Genomic DNA, 18,248 nt, shown 5'->3' with positions numbered 1-18,248 from the left:
ACATCAGAGACAGGTATCATTTACAGTATCAACCAAGGATGGAAATTTCCTAGAATCTCTATGGGTCAATAAAAAACACCAATAACCAATGACGAATAGCTACAAATGGATATTCGAAAAATTTAGTTGGCAATTTCTCAATCTCATCACAAAAGTCATCATGAAATATGACAGCTGAAACCATGATAAGCTTGAAATGTTTTGGAAAAAGTCTTTTAGACAATGAAATAATCTAATAACAATATACAGTATACCTGGAAAAGGATTTTGGGAAAAAGAAAAGAAAATACTGCTAATAATAATAAAAAAAGGGAGAGGTCTATTATGTTTTGTAGTTGTATGTACCAATGACAAGGAAACCTTGTGTGGACAAAAGGAAAATGGACAAATATAAACATAATCTAGAAACTGATGTTTTACAGACAGTGAGGAAATTGAAAGTGAAAAGATTGGATATATCAGCAATTATGAAGTATGAGGATATTTCCATTCAACTATGAAGTATTTACAAGAAGAAATATAAAAGTTTTAGAATAACTAGCACATTCAACCATTATTGAATATTATTGAAAAATCTGTAGGGAAATCTGAAACACGCAATGCCTACAAAGAAACTAAAGAATTATTGTGAGCTAGAAAAATTCTCAGGAAAGAGAAGAGGATGGCCAATAGTAAGATGGATGGACTCAGTTATACTGGTGGTATAGGTAGACAATTAGAAAACTTTCAAGGCCTGACTAAGGACAGATTATCATGAAGAAAATCCACCTATGCCCGTGATGCTGAAGCTATGGCATGCGTGCCACAGGTGGCACGCGAAGCCATTTGTCAGGGCACACGAGGTGTTGCCCTCTCAGCTCCGGTGCGCCTGCATGTGCTGGTCAGCTGACTTCGGCCTTCTTTTGAGGCCATTTTTTGCCCTTCGGAGGCTTCCCTCAAGCCTCTGGAGCACGAAAAAACAGCCCTACGGCCAAACTGGAAGTTTGGGAATGGACTTCCGGTTTGCTCGTAGGGCCGTTTTTCACCCTCCATTGCCTTCAGGAGACTTCCCTGAAGGCTCCGGAGGGTGAAAAACGGTCCTACGGCCAAACTGTAGGGCCGTTTTTTGCCCTCCGGAGCCTTCAGGAGGCTCCTGATAGCTCTAGAGGGCGAAAAGCTGCCCTATGGTAAAACTGGAAATCACTTCCAGTTTGGCTGTAGTGTCATTTTTTGCCCTCTGGAGCCTTCAGGAGGCTTCCCTGGCCGTAAAGCTGTTTTTCACCCCGAAGCCTCCTGAAGGCTCTGGAGGGCGAAAAACAGCCCCACAAGCAAATTGGAAGCTCCTGAAGCCTCCAGAGGACCTCCCTGGGGGGGGGGGGGGAGGGAAGGCTGTTTTCACCTTCCCCAGCCTCCTAAAAAGCCTCTGGAGCCCCTGGGAGGGTGAAAAAAGAGCACCAAAACTGGGGGGAGTGCTGGTTGCACACGCATGCACACAGAGGGGGGAAGCATGCACATGTGTGGCATGCCCAGGCACAACCCCCCTGCGCTCCCGCTGCTTTTGGCATGTGAGCCAAAAAAGGTTCGCCATCACTGACCTATGCAGTTACTGGAAGGTGACATTAATGGGATATAATCAATCAGATAAATTCTGCAAAGAAAAGTATGGGCAAATGCAAAAGCAAGAACAGGAAACCTTTTGGACACCTACTAAAATCATATTCTGACAAAGGAGGCATTAAAAAGTACTGACTCAAAGGGTATCCATATTTCTACTGTCATATTCAAAATTTGTCTTATTTCCAGTTTATAAACAACTGCACGGAAATACATTGTGTACACAATTATTAGGCAAATGAGTATTTTGACCATATCATTTTAATATATGTTAATATCATATGTTCCACCTCCAAACTTGAATGCTTAGTCTTAGTGGATAAGCATATCAGGTGATGTGTATTTGTGTAATGTTGGAGGATGTAGCCTAAGGAGATCAACACCCTATTATCAAGGTGTGCAAAATTAATAGGTACTGTAGCTTCTTTTCCTCAGGCAAAATGGGCCAAAAAAAGAGATGTAACTGACTCTGAAAAATCAAAAATTGAAAAAAGCCGTTCAGAGGGATGCAGCACTCTTGAAATTGCTAAGACATTGGAGTGTGATCACAAAACCATCAAACATTTTGTTGCAAATAGTAAATAGGGTCGGAAGAAATGTGTTGAGAAAAAAAGATGCACATTAACTGGCAAAGTTTTGAGAAGAATCAAATGTGAAGCTACCAGAAACCCATTATCCTCCATATTCCAGAACTGCAACCTACCTGGAGTCCCCAGAAGTACAAGGTGTTCAGTACTCAGAGACTTGGCCAAGGTATGGAAAGCTGAAACCCCACCACTGAACAAGACATATAAGTTGAAATGGCAACTGGGCCAAGAAATATGTGAAGACAGATTTTTCAAAGGTTTCATGGACTCTTGACGGACCAGATGGATGGGCCCGTGGCTGACACTCCATGAATGGAAGGCTTATGACTGTTATTGAAAAGAAGGGTGGCTATATTGGTCATTGATTTGTTTTGAAATGTCACAAACATTTATTTGTACATTTTGAATTGTTTGTTTATTAGTCTCACTTTAACAGATGTAAATAAATGAGTTGAGCAAAATTTTCATTTTTCATTTAGTTGCATAATAATTCTGCACATTAATAGTTTCCCAAATATTGTGCACACATAGATATTTTCCTAAGAAAGCCAAAGCCTCACTTTTACTTTCTTAAATATTCAAGTTTGAGGTTTATTAACATTTTGGATGGACTGAGAGCATTGTAGTTGTTCAATAATAAAATTAATCTTCCAAAATACAACTTAACTAATAATTGTGCAGTGTAGTAAATATGCATTCAAATTTGAGGAAAAGTACTGACTTTAATTTTCTACATGTAGATGTCAGTTTCTCTTCCATTAGGGAATTAAGTGAAGCACATAGTATCACTAGAGGTGCCTCAACTTTTGCATATAACTGTCTCAGTGACGTGCGGTGAAGTTTATGGCTAGTGAGGCAGCAATTTTTTTAGACTTGTGGACTTCAACTCCCAGAATTCCACAGTCAGGCATGCTCAGTTCCGATTTAAAGCAACAGCTTTAAACTTATTTAAATAAGTTTTCTTCCTTCTTTTTCTTTTTCTTTTACCTTCCCCTCCTTCCTCCCTCTCTCCCCCTCCCACCTCTCAAACACACAAACACACACACACACACACAGAGAAGTTGGATTATAGTGTTTAATTCCATGTAGCTGATTTCCAGGGCAAAGGAGGAGTTATTTTTGCCCTGTCCAATGGCATTTTCTTTGATAAAAGGGACGGAAAGATGGTCTTTGGGTTCCCTCCTTGAATGAGAGAATCCGTTTTAGTCAAAACGTTCAAATGTAATAAAATGATCTTCCTGTCTCGATCTATTTCATTGGAAAAGATGCCCGCCTGAGGAAAGAGCCTTTCACGTCTCTGAAAGCCAGCCCAGGGTGGGATCTCTCCAGGATGGGCGCAAGACCGATCCATGTTCACCAGCAAAGGGCAAAACTCTCTTCCATGGCCTCATTTCCCACCCTAAGCTTCCCCGTTTCTTCTCCATTCTTTTGCTTTCCGCAAAAACAGGGACGCGCTTTGGGAAGGCGGGAGCCCAGAGGAGCCCACCGGCACCCGCATCGCCCTCTCTGGAAGCCAAACTGCCGGCCGAGACTTCCCAGCTCAGCTGCTTCCCGGGCGCCTGCCAGACGGGACGACAGGAGCTGTGAGGGAGCACGGGCTCCAGGGGCTCTGAGCGTCCACCTGCCTGAGCTGTGCTGCGGGCGAAAGAAAGTGCTTTAGTCAGTGGGGTGTCAGGGGAGAGGATAGAATCTCCCCTCCTCTCCCCCACACCCCGCTGACTAAAGTGCTTCTTTTCGCCCGCCTGAGCTCCTCTTCCTCTTATATATATGAAACTCCCTCGTGGATATTATTATTTTATATATTATTATTTCATGATGAGAGGGGAGGCTCTGCCTCCCCTGCCTCCAATGACATCCCTGAACTGTCTCTGTACAAAGTTTATCTTTCTGCATAATCATAAAGTATACTACTTATTTTGAAAGATACTTGATTCCAGTTTCGAGGCAAATACTGTATGTCTACTTTCTGAAAATGTTTTGGTCTATACAATATAAATTTTAATATTTTAGTTCAATTAGAAACAGATTCAATGTTCTATTTTATTTTACTGGGACTTCTATGTTGCTCCAATCCAATAGGACTCTGAGTGGCTTACTTTCTCTTCTAATTAAAATACCACAGCATAATAAAATTAAGAAATTAAGCAAAATAATAACAAGAACAATATGCTAAGGAAAAAACTAAAAATTACTGAGAACATAATATTCAAACACGGGCCAAGAAAGGGGTTCCAACTTATTCTAGATGCTCTCTTAGGGCTTTCTTTAAAAGCTGAAACATAAATGGATGGGAGGTAGACTTGATTTTTTAAGAAAAATAATTTTATTTATAACTTTTTCTTTAACATCCATAAATGCTTAGTGAACAGTGTATTGTCTGGGTAGATGTATTTTATACACAATACAAATAACAACAATAATAATACTGTTGAGATACACATACTAATAATCTTTCAACCTCTAACATTTATGTATACATAATAATTATAATATATTCTATTATCTATCAGTATATTTAATACTATTTCCCAATTTCTACTTTCTACCTCTATTTTCTAACCCCTCATGAAGCAATTACCATATTAAGAAGTATTCTATATCTATCCATCATCTGTTGCACTTTTTAGTATTTCAACTCTTATTGACTTTTCGACAAATCTCCAAGACTTGATTTTTATGGAAGATAATTCATGAATGATATATCCATACAAGTTGGTTACTATACAGCTGAAACCTTGAAAGACAATCAAGTGCATCTCCACTTCAAAAACTAATATGTTCATTAAGGAGCAAATTAGATCCATTGCCCACTAGAACAATCCTGTATACACTTTATGCCAAAGCTGAAAATCGGCAACCAGATTGACGACCATGTGCAATCCAGTTTGTAGAACCTTCAACAAATACTGCTGTACATGTTTTTTTTTCTGCTGAGACTATTTCTACTTATAGGAATATCCATAAGCATCTTTAATTCATGATATTCTTGCTTAATATACCTGCCTCTTGTAAACCATTTAAATGGAAGGGTTCTAGAAATAATATCAATAACAATACTGCTTTCTAAAAATTATTTCAAAGGTCATTTTTTAACCAACTATAGCTTAAAAATCCATATTATACATATAATTGAATTATTAAACAAACCTGAATTAGTGTCTCTTGTTCATGGAGCAAGAGAAGTTTGATTCCAGACCCATCTGTTTTTTGTTCCAGCATCAGAGAAAAATGTTCAATACACTTGATTGAGAGCTTTTCTTGAAGGGTTAAGATGACATCCTTTATGATACAAGATTAAAATGAAAAAGGAGAAATGAGATAAAAATAAAGAACTAGAATTCAGCATTTTGTAAATTCTCTATTGAGTGCAAGCAACTGGTATGTATGACTTGTTAATTTTGCAGTGGAGAATAATATGTTTATTTAAACAAAATCTCATCTTTACATGTTCTCTGTTGTGATTTTTTTTTATAACTGGAACTTGCTCTTAGATAATGACCCTAATACTAGGCTTTTAACAGGTAGTGTAATGCCACAGATGATATAGAGCAGGGATGTCGAACTCACATCGTCACAGCAGTGTCACATGACATAGCAGGACTTTGTCCCTTCGCTAAACCGGGTGTGGGTGTGGCCAATGTGTGACACATCCAGCCCATGGGCCAGGAGTTTGACAGCCCTGATATAGAGGCTTCTGTTGAGTTCCATATGAAGTTTTGCCCCCTTCCTTTTAGTCATGTCAGATTCTCTGAGACTGCTTGGACAAGTCCCAGCTGTTTTTTGGCAAGGTTTTTCAGAAGTGGTTTGCTGGGGCTGAGAGGAAGTGAGTAGCCCAAGGTCATTCATCTGGCTTTGTACCCAAGGCAGGAAAGAGCTCACAAACTTAATCACTATACCAAATTAGGTCTCCCATGTCTTGTTTTCCAAAATATATAGGATAGCAGTTCAATATACAGATATACAGTTCCACAACAACCAGTGGAACAGAAAATGACACTGGAGTTCGGAGCAGATGTGCATCAGATTTATTTTATGTTTCATCAAAAACACTGGGACTTAAGTCATTCCATCTAACATTTCTATAATTTGGACCAATCTTGTGCATATCTCAGAAACACTACCCATTAAGTTCAAGCTTGTAAATCTTGTAGTACAATCCTATGTATACTATCTGTATTGAGAGGTAAGTTTCATTTAATTTCATTGGTTATTTCCAGGTAATTTACTGGAAATGATGTTGTTCACAATTAATATTAAGTGCTGTAAATGTCATTTACATTTTGTTTTTAAACTTTCAAATAAGTGTGTTTCTCATTTAGCTTTCTCCCTCCTATTACTCTGTGTTTGCAGATTGACAGCTGCTCTTCCCACACAGGTATTCCTTGCTTAACAACCATTTGTTTAGTGACTGTTTGAAATTACAACAGTACTGAAAAATTAACTTACAAATACTTACAACCATTGCAATGCACCCACGGTCACATGATCAACATTTGAGTTTTTCCAGCTGTCTTCAGAGAGGCAAAGTCAAAAGGGAAGCAGGCAGGGAAGCTGCAGTCATGTGATATCTTGCTTAAAGTCCACAGTAATTCACTTAACAACTGTGGCAAAAATAGTTTTAAAATTGGGTGCAGTCATGTGATGCTTTGGTAATGCCTGAATCACTTAACAACAAATTTCCAGTCCCCACTGTGGTTGTAAGCAGTGGTGGGATTCAGGCGGTTTGCGCCACTTCTTGACAACTGGTTGTTAACTTTCTGATTAGTTCGGCGAACCGGCTGTTGGAAGAAATCTCCTTCCAACAACCTTTTGTTTTTCCCACCTTAAGGAGTCAGGAAGGCAGGAAGGAGACTTCTAGTGTGCCTCTGTGTGTTGTTTCTAGCCTAATACTGCTTATCTTTATTGGCCTGCTTAAGTGTTTTCAGAAACTGCCTGTTTGGTTAAGCCTTCTTACATTGTAACAGATGTTAATGGTTCTTGGCAGTATGCCCAGACTTTCTATAGCCTGAGCAACTTCTCTGGAGGTTTTTTTTTGGGGGGGGGGATATTTTTATTCCAGAGGTTGACTTTTTTAAAGGGGAAGGGTTGTTTTAAGATTTTTATACTGCTTTAAAGTTCCTGGCACTGTCCTTTTGGGGTGTACATCCAACATGGCTGAATTCCCTTCCAGCCACTACTTGCCTCCTCGGTCCCCAATTAAGGGTGAGAGGGGGCGATCGCAGGCCTCTTTCTTCCCTAGATCCATAAACTTCTCTAAAAGGAGTAATCTGGCTAGACTTTGGCTTGTTTGTTTGTTACAAAACGGGGGGGCTTCAGGAGGTCTCAACCCCCCCTCCTCACTGATGGAAAAGTGATTAGCTAATCTTTTTGGACCGCCGCTGCCTGCCTGGTCGAGTTAACCACTGCTGCCTAGGAAAAAAATCTTTTTCAAGCTACATCTTTCCCTCTTCCCTCCAACACAGTCTTTCCTTAATTCTGGATGATTTCCTTAGGATATCTTGTGAGGTGAGTGAGACCAGCTGGTATTTTTAAGTGGTGCAAATGGATCTAAGGATTGCTTCTCCTGTGTGGAAAAGGGTGCTTTGTCAGTTCACTGAGTACAGGAATCTCTTGTCTATGGGGATTCTCCAGTCATCCAGGTCATGGTTGTCCCAAATATACTTTTTTCAAGAGGCAACTGGACTTTCTTGGTTTCCAGAAAGTCCAGTTTCCTCTTGAAAAAGCACCTTTGGGATAGAAGTCTCCTGCATTGCTTTGGAATGGCCAAGGAACATGATTGTTCACTGATAGTAAGATTAAAATAAAAGGAAGTAGGGGTGTGGATCCTCCCTCCAATTCGTTTTAGTTTTTTCTCATGATAAAAAGGCTTAGTAACATGGTACCAGCCTTGAAGTTTATTTAGATATTTGTGGCATGTACTAACTTTATTGTGATCCTGACAAGCTTGGGAGGGTAGAGATTTGAACATGGGTCCCCTATGTACTTTGTTAATTTGTCTCTTTAGCTTGGCATTTTGTAGCCCAAGTATGCCCACCCACTTTGTGGAGAGCTTCAATGACCTCTCCGCTAAATGGTTTCACTTTATGAGCAAGAGTTGGCTGCTGATAGTTATCATTGCATTTTAACTATTTTAATTCCTCAAAGTGCTCTGGCATCCTGCCTGATTGGTAACTCCGGGTTGCAGGTGGTTGACAACTGTCTCACATTTATGACGGTTGTAGTCTCCCAGGGTCATGTGATCCCCTTTTGCAACTTTCTGACAAGCAAAGGCAATGGTGAGGCCAGATTCACTTAATAGTCATGTTATTAACAACAACTACAGTGATTTACTTAACAAATGTGGCAAAAAAAAGTCGTGAAACGGGGCAAAATTCACTTAATAAATTTCTCAGCAACATAAATTTTGGGCTCAATTGTGGTCATAGGTTGAGGAGAGGAGAGGTCAGGCATGACAAGGAGTGGCTGGGAGGAGAGGGGTGAGACAGGGCCAGGCGTAGCGAGGCACCCCTCAACATGAGTGACATTGAGTTGGCCACACCCACCCAGTCACATGACCACCAAGCCACACCTACCCAGCCAGTCATTAGGGCAAAGAACTGGTTGTTAAATTATTTGAATCCCACCACTGGTTGTGAGTCCAGGACTACCTGTACACTCAAAATAAAAGAGGCCATTCTCAAATACATGGAAGTACAACTATTCTGTTTCTTTGTTCCAGTGTTTCCATATTTCCATATTCATATTACCAAAACCAATAGGGAGTAAAGACAAAGAAAAGTATCTATACTCTGAAAAGTAGCAACACTTTACTAACTTTACTGCATTGTATGGGGTTTAGCAGATTACCTAAACTGCTCTTTGGCAAATTATATCAGATTGATAAAATAAAGATTTTGTAAAGTAGAAGCCAAACTACAGGATGCATTTTATATTTTAATGCTCAGTGGCAATCAAGCATAGGAATATACTGGAAGCTCCTAATCTTGGCAGATGTGGCCCTTAATGTTAGCATTGGGAATTGAACTTTTTTTCTGAATCAAAGAACATTTGAAAAGTGGATGCTTTTATATTGGGAGTAGATGACTGAAAAACCTAATGGAGAATTTTGAAAAATAGCTCACAATGAGGCAATGGCAACCTCCTTCTATTATGGATAGATGCTGTCACCTGAATCTGAGTCAAACTGCAACTGTTCAGGCAGTGCTCCCTCCTTCCCCTTGTGCTTTCATATGATATTGTCACAGCAAAGGTTTTATGAAATGTGTGAAAAACATTGCATTGCATTATAAACAATGACAATGTTCAAAGACCAGTAAGGATTGCACCATCTTCTCTAGCAATTTTATGTAGTAGATAATGTGGGGAAATTGCAGATTGGATACATATTTGTGGGGTCTTTTCATATTATTAAATCTTTATTTTCATTTCATTGTGTTATTTACATGATGGGAGATAAGCGAAATAATCAATGAACAAGGTTTGATAAACCCCACAATGTGTGTGTGTGTGTGTGTGTGTATTACAGAGGTCTACATAATTTTCAATTAAGCTGCAGTCATTAAAATGACCCCATTACTAATTATGAATGCTACATTAGATTTTATGAGCATGAAAACAATTCAAATCTTCTTAGGTCTTTAATTCACATTCCACAAAGTTACCCACTCACCCCCGGCAATACAAGTTCAGATTCTATACATGAGGGTTTTACTGTAAATATAATGTTTTCTTATTTTAAAATATTATAGAGATTTCATATAATTTTATTTTTAAAATGTATTCATTTTTCCGAGAAAAACAGCTTACCTTTATAGAAGTACTGCAATCAAAGCGAAAAGATTTGGTTTGCCCATTTTCAAGATATACTTTCAGAACATTTGGCATAAAAAGAAGTGAATTATCTTTAACTGTTTCCTGTTCAAAAAATAATAATTATGTTAAGAATTATCATATTGTCTTAAAATTAATCTAAATTTTATAAAAAATCATAATAGACACAACAAAAGCCTTACATACATAGAACCTTAAATGTATTGAATCTCACAAAAGAAAATAATTAGTTCTGTTTTAAAGATAATATTAAATGGTTATTTTCACATAAAGGTTTGACTTACAAACTATTCTTCAAGATGATAAAATTCTAATACCCTGATTACTCTACTCTTTAGATAATTCGTGAGCTTGAACCTTGGATGGAATTTGTTTTCATAAAACCTGGATTTACTTCAGAAACAGTATCTCTCATGCCATGGCATGCTATAAGAAACAGTTTTTAAAATAGAAACCATGTATCATGGAGTTAAAAAAAGAAAATGAAAAATCCAAAATATTTGCAATTGACATGCTGTTCTATCCTTCTGAATATTCCAAGTTCACCAGTGACAATAATTCCAGGTGGTCCAGTCATTGCAATGATCCAGCATGCGAACTTTCTCTCTCTTTTAAATTGCAAAAACCCGTTCAGTGAGAAGCAAGAGAAGAGGAATCATTAATGTATTTGTATTTTTCACAGGAGTGAACAAGGGCAAAATCGAGGAGCTGAAATCCAAAGATACCAGAACTGAAATGGCATTCTTTCAAGCAAAGCATGTATAAATTCCTGTACCAGTCAACGATTCTTATGAATTATTTATACTGAGCTGTTGTTTACTTTGCCAAGAACTAAACACTTCATTCTGCCCTTGGTTTCATAACGCATTTCTTTAAATTATTAAAATGTCTCAGAAAAAACCACCTTTCTCCTGTACTTTCTGAAATATTTTATTACTCCAGAAAATCCATCCTGAAGATGTTGCTTGCCTCAACAGTCCCCTGACAATTTTTGAAATAATAAATGATAATTCAATTTTTAATTTGCTTTTTTTCAAAATGCAATGACCACACATGTTGTAAAATAATATATTTTAAAAACTGCACTTCATACAAACAATGATCATAGTGATTAACTCTCCAGTATATAACAGGTTCACATTAAATGTGTGTGATTTAATATTAGGTTCATTTAAGCAAACAGTCGTAAAAGATACACAAAGGTAGTGGTGATTGTGTTTGTCTCTGATTTTACACGTTTGAATATCTTTGTGTCTTTTATGTTTGTGCAGTGTGACTTTCACACCAGTAATAAATATATTGCTCATGCATGCATGAAACTTAAAATTTTGTAAAATGAAAGAATGAATCCCATTTTTCCTAGTTAAAAAAAGGCTTAAAATTGCACTTACTGAAATTTGGCCATTAACAATGACCTCTTCTGAGAATCGAACTTTGACAGGATTGGACTTCAACCTGGCCTTTTTGGCAGCACTAATAAATGCTGACTTAGGAGACTGGAAAAAGAGGTACGAGAAAAGAAAGAGATCATTTGATTGGTACTTAACTCTCAACCTTTTGTATAGTAAAGCTAATAAAAATCCCTGCTCATTTTTACCATAGACCTTAATGCTTTTCGGTATGCTATTATGTGAAGAAGGGGAGTAAAAACAATTCATGTTGTCCTCTTCAAAATATGACATATAAATAAATACAAATATAAAATCTGATGTGGCCAATCTGTTTCTTCTGTTATCAAATCTGGACAAACAAATATGTTGGAAATCAGTGTGTGTTTTCCACAATATCAATTAGAAATGAAAAAATGCAGCCTATGGACCAGTGGTGGGTTGCATACCGGAGTCTGCCCGGAGCACCGGGTAGCGTTCCGGTACGGTGCTCTGGAGGGCCCACCCGCCCACCCACGCTCCTTACCGCACGTACAGCACCTGTGCAATGCTCCGCTGGACAGCTGGAGTGTCGTGGAGGCTTGTGGAAGTGTCATTTGATGCTACAACGCATGTCCGTGCGCCACACACGTGCATGTGAGTTATACCCGGGCCATTCCAACTGTACTGGTTGGAATGGAATCTGGAACCCACCACTGGACACAAAGGATTTTTGTTGAGGGAAAATACCTTTTGGTATATTTTGTTTTGGAGCATCCAGATGGCTAGAAATTTAGCCCTTATTTTCCATATATGTAAAACTCTAAGAGAGAAAAATGGGAAAAATAACCCTTTATTTTAAGCTCCCACTAAAGGCACCAACTCAGTTCTTAAAAAGCTTCTCTCTCAAATTGGGATCCCGGCCTCACCCACTTTTGGAATGTGGTCCTGGACATGTGATGCCAATGAAAGTTGGGAATCATGAGTTAATGTCTTTCTGCAATAATAATTTCTGACTGGCAACCAGTCACTTGGACTTCTCAAGTCAATGCTAGAATGAAAATCATTTGCATAGACACTTCCCATAGTAAATGTTTAAAAAATACATAGATATGTGTGTGCTCACAGTCAGACAATTTCTCTATAGTTTTTCTGAATTGCAATTAAAATTAACAAAATTACTACATAGATAATTCTTTAAACATATAACTAAGTTAAAAATATAAAGGATTGCACCTGTTAGTAGAATAAATGGTTTATAGTAGTACAGATAGTCCTCAACTTATAACAATCCATTTAATGACTGTTCTAAGTTACAACAACACTGAAAGTGACTTATGACCATTTTTCACACTTATGACCGTTGCAGCATCCCCATGGCCATATGTTCAAAATTTGGAAGCTTGGCAACTGACTCTTATTTATGACTGCTGCAGTGTGCCATGGACCTTCCTACAAGCAAAGTGAATGTGAGAGGCAGATTCACTTAACAACCGTGTTACTAGCTTAGCAACTGCAGTGATTCACTTAACAACTGTGGCAAGAAAGATCATAAAATGGGCAAAATTTACTTAAATGTTTCACTTAGCAACAGAAATGTTGCTCAATTATGGTCATAAGTCGAGGACTACCTGTACTTGCTAGCATACTTTTAAAAACGTAGTTGAAATAGGTTCACAAGGCAGATTTATCTCCGTTCCTGGAGATCTTTGGTGCCTCTGTGTAGACACAAGTTATATAATTATTGGTTACATCTAACGCTAACCTCATAAACACGTAATGTTTTCTTTAATGTTCAACTGTTCATATGTTCAAATTAAATAAAAGCCAAATGGATTTGTAAGAGCAATTTTCTCAATTGCTTTAATTTTAATTAAAATGTTTGTTTCTTCATATCTACAATGTGAGTATAAGAGTAACTATAAATTTATAAATGACTATTTTTTTTAGAATAATATAGTCTGGCTAAAATCCTTTGCTATTAATGAACTAAGCAGAAAGTATTTATTTCTGCAATATATTTATCAAGAAAACTATTTATACAGCCTATAAAGATGGTATATAATAAAACAGCATAATGATTTGTTTTTTATGAGCAAAAATAAAACAAAAGCATGAATAGCCTACCCATGTTAGAAAAAATACTTCTGCACTGATCTATGATGCCTTTCCCTAGCATGGAAGCAAACTGTCAATACAATATGAACATGCCAAGTAAAAGTAGTATATAGCTGATTAAAGTGACTGGAAGTGACTTCCAGTTTGCCTGTAGCGCCATTTTTCACCCCCCAGAGCCTTCACGGAAGCCCCCTGAAGGCTCCGGAGCTCCTGCGGTGGGGCGGGGGAGGCTGTTTTCGCCCTCCCCAGGCTCCTAGAAGCTTCTGGAGCCTGGGGAGGGTGAAAAACGGGTCCATTGTATGCCAAAAGCAGGGGAGAGGGTGGGGGTCTCGTGCGCATGTACGCGGGGGTCTCACACATAGCATTATGGATGCGTGTATGCCCGCGCACTACCCCCCTGTGCTCCCACCCGCTTTTGGCACACAATCCAAGGAAGGTTAGCCATCACTGCTCTATAGGATTTCCCAACCTAACTTGGACAAATAGGCACTCCATCACTGAGGAGAGCAAATCAAATGCTGATAGAGTCCATTATGTGCTCCCATATATGGCAACATCATTAGCATAGATGATAAACAGCTCTACCACTATTTCATCCATCCACGAAGCTGACATATTCTGCAATCCATCACATTAATGCTAAACATTGTTTCCTTATTTGCCATTGTAGTCATTTCTCTCTGTAGGAGTCATTACGTTTGTGTGTGTGTGTGTGTGTGTGTGTGTGTGTGTGTGTGTGTGTGTACATTTAATAAGGTCTATCATTAACCAATATTACCAATACTATGTTTCATTCCTTGAAAGACCTTCATAGTTATCCAGAATGACACCTTGCCATGTCAATAGTTCAAATTAACCTCTGAAATTATCTGATTGGCAATATTCTTAAACTTTTTTAAAAAGTCATTGTAGTTGTAACCTATTTACAAAACAATTGTTTGTAATAATCAAATAATTCCCACAAAAGTTAAGCTTTAAACTGCTTAAAATGATTAAGCTCCTAACACATTTTCTTATTGGTACAGATGGCATTCAAATTAACCTATGAATGATTTATTGGATACAAGAGAACCACAAAAGAGAAATATTTGGCTTTGCTTATAGTGAAATTGAAAATGAATGAAGCAAAACTAATCCAACAGACAGTACATGATATTCAATATACATCTAATATGTTTTAATGCTGTTTACTTCATCTAGTTTTAACAATGCATAAACTCAAGCTGTATATAATATCCCATTTTATCAAAGCTGTATACCTTTATTCCTATACCGTAGTCCCTATTTATTTGCTTTATAAAACAAATCAGGGGATTATAATATAAATAATAAGATTGATGCAGTCTTCAGTTCAGAAAAGAGCAGCCTCAAATAATTCTTAGATCTAACATATTGTTATATTGGTGACAATAGCTTTTCCTTCCCACTATTAACTTTATCAATAGTCTCTTGTATTCTCCCCACTACAATTCTGATACTGTTGGCTGAGCAGGTAGCTTTTGAAGGATGTGGTTAGCACATTTCTGCATCTGTTTTAATTAGCATTCCTAAAGGCTACTTGATTGTTGCTCTTTTATATGTGGTTACTGAGCTAATCAACTTGGATATTTGAATCTATATATAAATGCAGATATGTATATAAATATGCATGTTATAAATCTATATACATACATATACAAATGCACACATCCCATCAATCCATTAGGCAAATGTTGTGGTACACCAAAGTTACTTGGGAATGTTCTCTCCCTTATCTAAACTGATATGTACCCATATAATTCCAATGTATTGGGTGTTATTTTTTACTAATTGACTGGATACCTTATCTGAAGTTTTCATCTGAAGATTTCATAGCTGGTTTCACTGTGTGACTCAGCATATTTTGAGGTTGGTCTGTTTTTTTGTTCCATTCTTAATAGAAGTGCCATACGTCCCACCCACCTCCCCGCCTGAACAAAAATAAAAATGGAAGGCAAAACTGGAGTCCCACTATACTACTGAATGTCTCCCAATCCTTACTGGTCCTGGTAGATCATCTGTATTATTCAATTCAGTAATAAATACAAAGATTAAACAGTAATCTGGAACATTACTCACTTGTCCTATTCCACCAGACATTGGATTGGACAAACAGATAGGACTCACTAAACTTTTAATTTAACCAGACTATCGGGGACTAAAACAGAGATTATCAGTTATGGGCATTTAATGTTTTAACTCAGTGTGTTTTACAGTTTTAAAAATTATTTTATTGGGAGCTGCCCAGAGTTGTCTGAAAGGGTGGAGGTTATGAAAATATTTTAAATAAATAAAATAAACAAATATATTATCTAAAATTGGTTTAGATCACAAAAGAATTCCAATAAGGTTCAAGAGAAAAGTGTCAAGATAAACTCAGGTCTGGATCCAATTAGCAATTATTTCATAGCCCCTTTGAACAAATTCATCTTTTTGTGGCATGCTGCTAAAAGTTTTACCCATTTATGATCACTTGAAAAGATTTAGGAAAGGACAGATCAGAAGGAAATAATTAAATTACTCTTCCTGGCAGGCACTAATCTGGTTTATTTTTTTTAAAAAACCTGTATGATAATTTATAGCTCAGATGCTGAAAAATATGAAGATTTTGTTGTTGCTTTTACTATATTTTGCAAATGGCTTGTATAGAAGAAAAGCTTAATACAGTAATTTGGATTTCAAAACCCTTACGCTACCACGCAGAGCTGATTTTACTAATCTATCAAGTGCCTCAGAGCAATGAATGATGTTAATATAATAAATATCTCTTGGCAACATATGACAACCCAGTTTGAAACTTAGTTTGTAACACAGTGAAATACCTTAGCTTTTAAAATCATATAACAGGTCAATTTGAGTAGTGTGCCAGCATTCTATCTCTCTGAAGTAAATGTACAATGTATGACATCATAAAAAAAATGTTCTCCAATCTGAGTGAGCAAGCTTTAGGCCCGTGATGGCGAACCTATGGCATGCGTGCCAGAGGTGGCACACAGAGCCCTCTCTGCTGGCACATGCGCCGGCGCCCCAGGTCAGATCTCCATGGCATTTCTTTCATGAGCGTCTGTTTCCCTGCAAACGACGAAACAGAAGTTCATGAAAGAAAAATATCTTATCTCTTGCCGTGCTGCTGGGATGTTGGGATGCCCTACCAGCTGGTCCTCGGGTCTCTGCTCGCATGTCTGCACATGTGCACATTTGCACATGCCTGTGCATGCGCACATTAACGTGCAAACCTCTCAGTTTAGGCACGCACGCACATGCAGTTTGGGCACTCGGTGTCTAAAAGGTTCGCCATCACTGCTTTGGGCCAAGAACAAAATTTACAACATTCCACTCTGACTGAATTTAGCAATATAAAAAGGCCTTCAAAATACCCAGTTGTTTGTTAATAATAAATGGGAAATAAAGTTTCTGATATGAACATAATATTAATTTAATGTCAATACCTATCAATTTTAATCTTCAAATGGATCTTTATTTTAGTTATTAACTGAATTATTTTTCTACAATAGAAAGCAAAGGAACAAGTCACAACCAAGCCAGATCTATGCTTTCACAGTAATTCAATGCATATATGATTTATTTCCTCCTGCTGGCCTTAGTTACCTGGGAAAGATAAGTACAGAAGAATGTTCATATTTAAATAGTGTGATAAAGGTAGATTAGCCAGGTATGATATAACTCACTCTGGAAAATTTTACATAATCCGATCTGTGGTCCAAGTTTCTTTTGATATTTTACTTATAATATTAAAATTATTCTTTTTTCATAGTGTAGTTAAATTTCCACATGAAAAAATATACTCAGCACTTAAATATAGTAAAGGTAGAGAGTCCAAGACAAATCCAGCATTTTATTTCATGATCAGAAATGACACAGTACCTAAGGATGTCACTGTGTTGCAGCTTGGGCAGATCTAATGTTCTGAAAATCGAAGGTGATACATATCCAGACATTTAGCTTTCCGCAATTCTCTTACAAGCCTCCATTCCATGCTTTTTTTAAGAGGGGCAGAACTATTTAAAATTATTTTATATAAATAGTGGAATAAAAATCTTCTAAGTTGTAGACCACACGCCTTCAGATAAACAGTCCTCACCACTAATTGTCATGTCACTTTGGCTTTACAATATTTCTTATTAAATGTTTAGCTAGGATTTTAGTCTCCTGGAGCTAGCTCAGAAGGAATAAATACCCTATTGCTCTCAAAAAATATTACACTTTAAAATCAAATAGAAAGAATATAATAAAGGTGTTTTTATCTATCTATCTATCTATCTATCTATCTATCTATCTATCTATCTATCTATCTATTGAGAGAGTTTCAATTAATATAATTCTATAATATATATATAAGATTAGAATTATAATAATTGAAACAAAAAGGGGAAATACTGAGTTATAACTTTGACATTTTTTTAAAAAATGAACAATATTCAGTCTCTTTGTCTTTAAGAAATACTGTTCATACGTGTTGGAAAATATCAATTTTTTTCAATTACTAATAGACTGTTCCACTTTTGTCTAGAATAGCATATTGTTATTTGATTTATTTTAGAAAATACAGCTCATATTTCACCAGTGCTCTTGATTATGCAGATTAGGAAAAGCAGGAATAAGAAGAGAAAAGCAGTAAACGTTGCTTAGAAACGTTTTTTTTTTTAAATAGTGTCACTTACAGGGTAAGGCTGAATAACAGTAAGGAGGATTGATTCTTTGCAGCTCCTGTAAA

At 37.2% G+C, this 18,248-nt stretch overlaps 1 protein-coding gene across 9 annotated transcripts in view; it reads right to left on the bottom strand.

Annotated features, from left to right (window-relative positions):
• FRMPD4 (FERM and PDZ domain containing 4) overlaps window positions 1-18,248 on the bottom strand; it is a 570,850-nt gene that overhangs the window by 16,413 nt on the left and 536,189 nt on the right. For all 9 annotated transcript variants that reach the window (XM_081946813.1, XM_081946814.1, XM_081946810.1 and 6 more), the window contains 4 exons: window positions 18,196-18,241; window positions 11,402-11,506; window positions 9,987-10,094; window positions 5,328-5,459 (listed from right to left, as the gene is read on the bottom strand). In XM_081946813.1, the coding sequence (XP_081802939.1) occupies window positions 5,328-5,459; window positions 9,987-10,094; window positions 11,402-11,506; window positions 18,196-18,241 (391 nt within the window). The remainder of the gene's footprint in view (window positions 1-5,327; window positions 5,460-9,986; window positions 10,095-11,401; window positions 11,507-18,195; window positions 18,242-18,248) is intronic.

This window comes from Natrix helvetica (assembly GCF_964273705.1).
Source record: "Natrix helvetica genome assembly, chromosome: 3".
Classification (NCBI taxonomy): domain Eukaryota; kingdom Metazoa; phylum Chordata; class Lepidosauria; order Squamata; family Natricidae; genus Natrix; species Natrix helvetica.
This window is presented reverse-complemented; position numbering and strand designations above follow the sequence as displayed.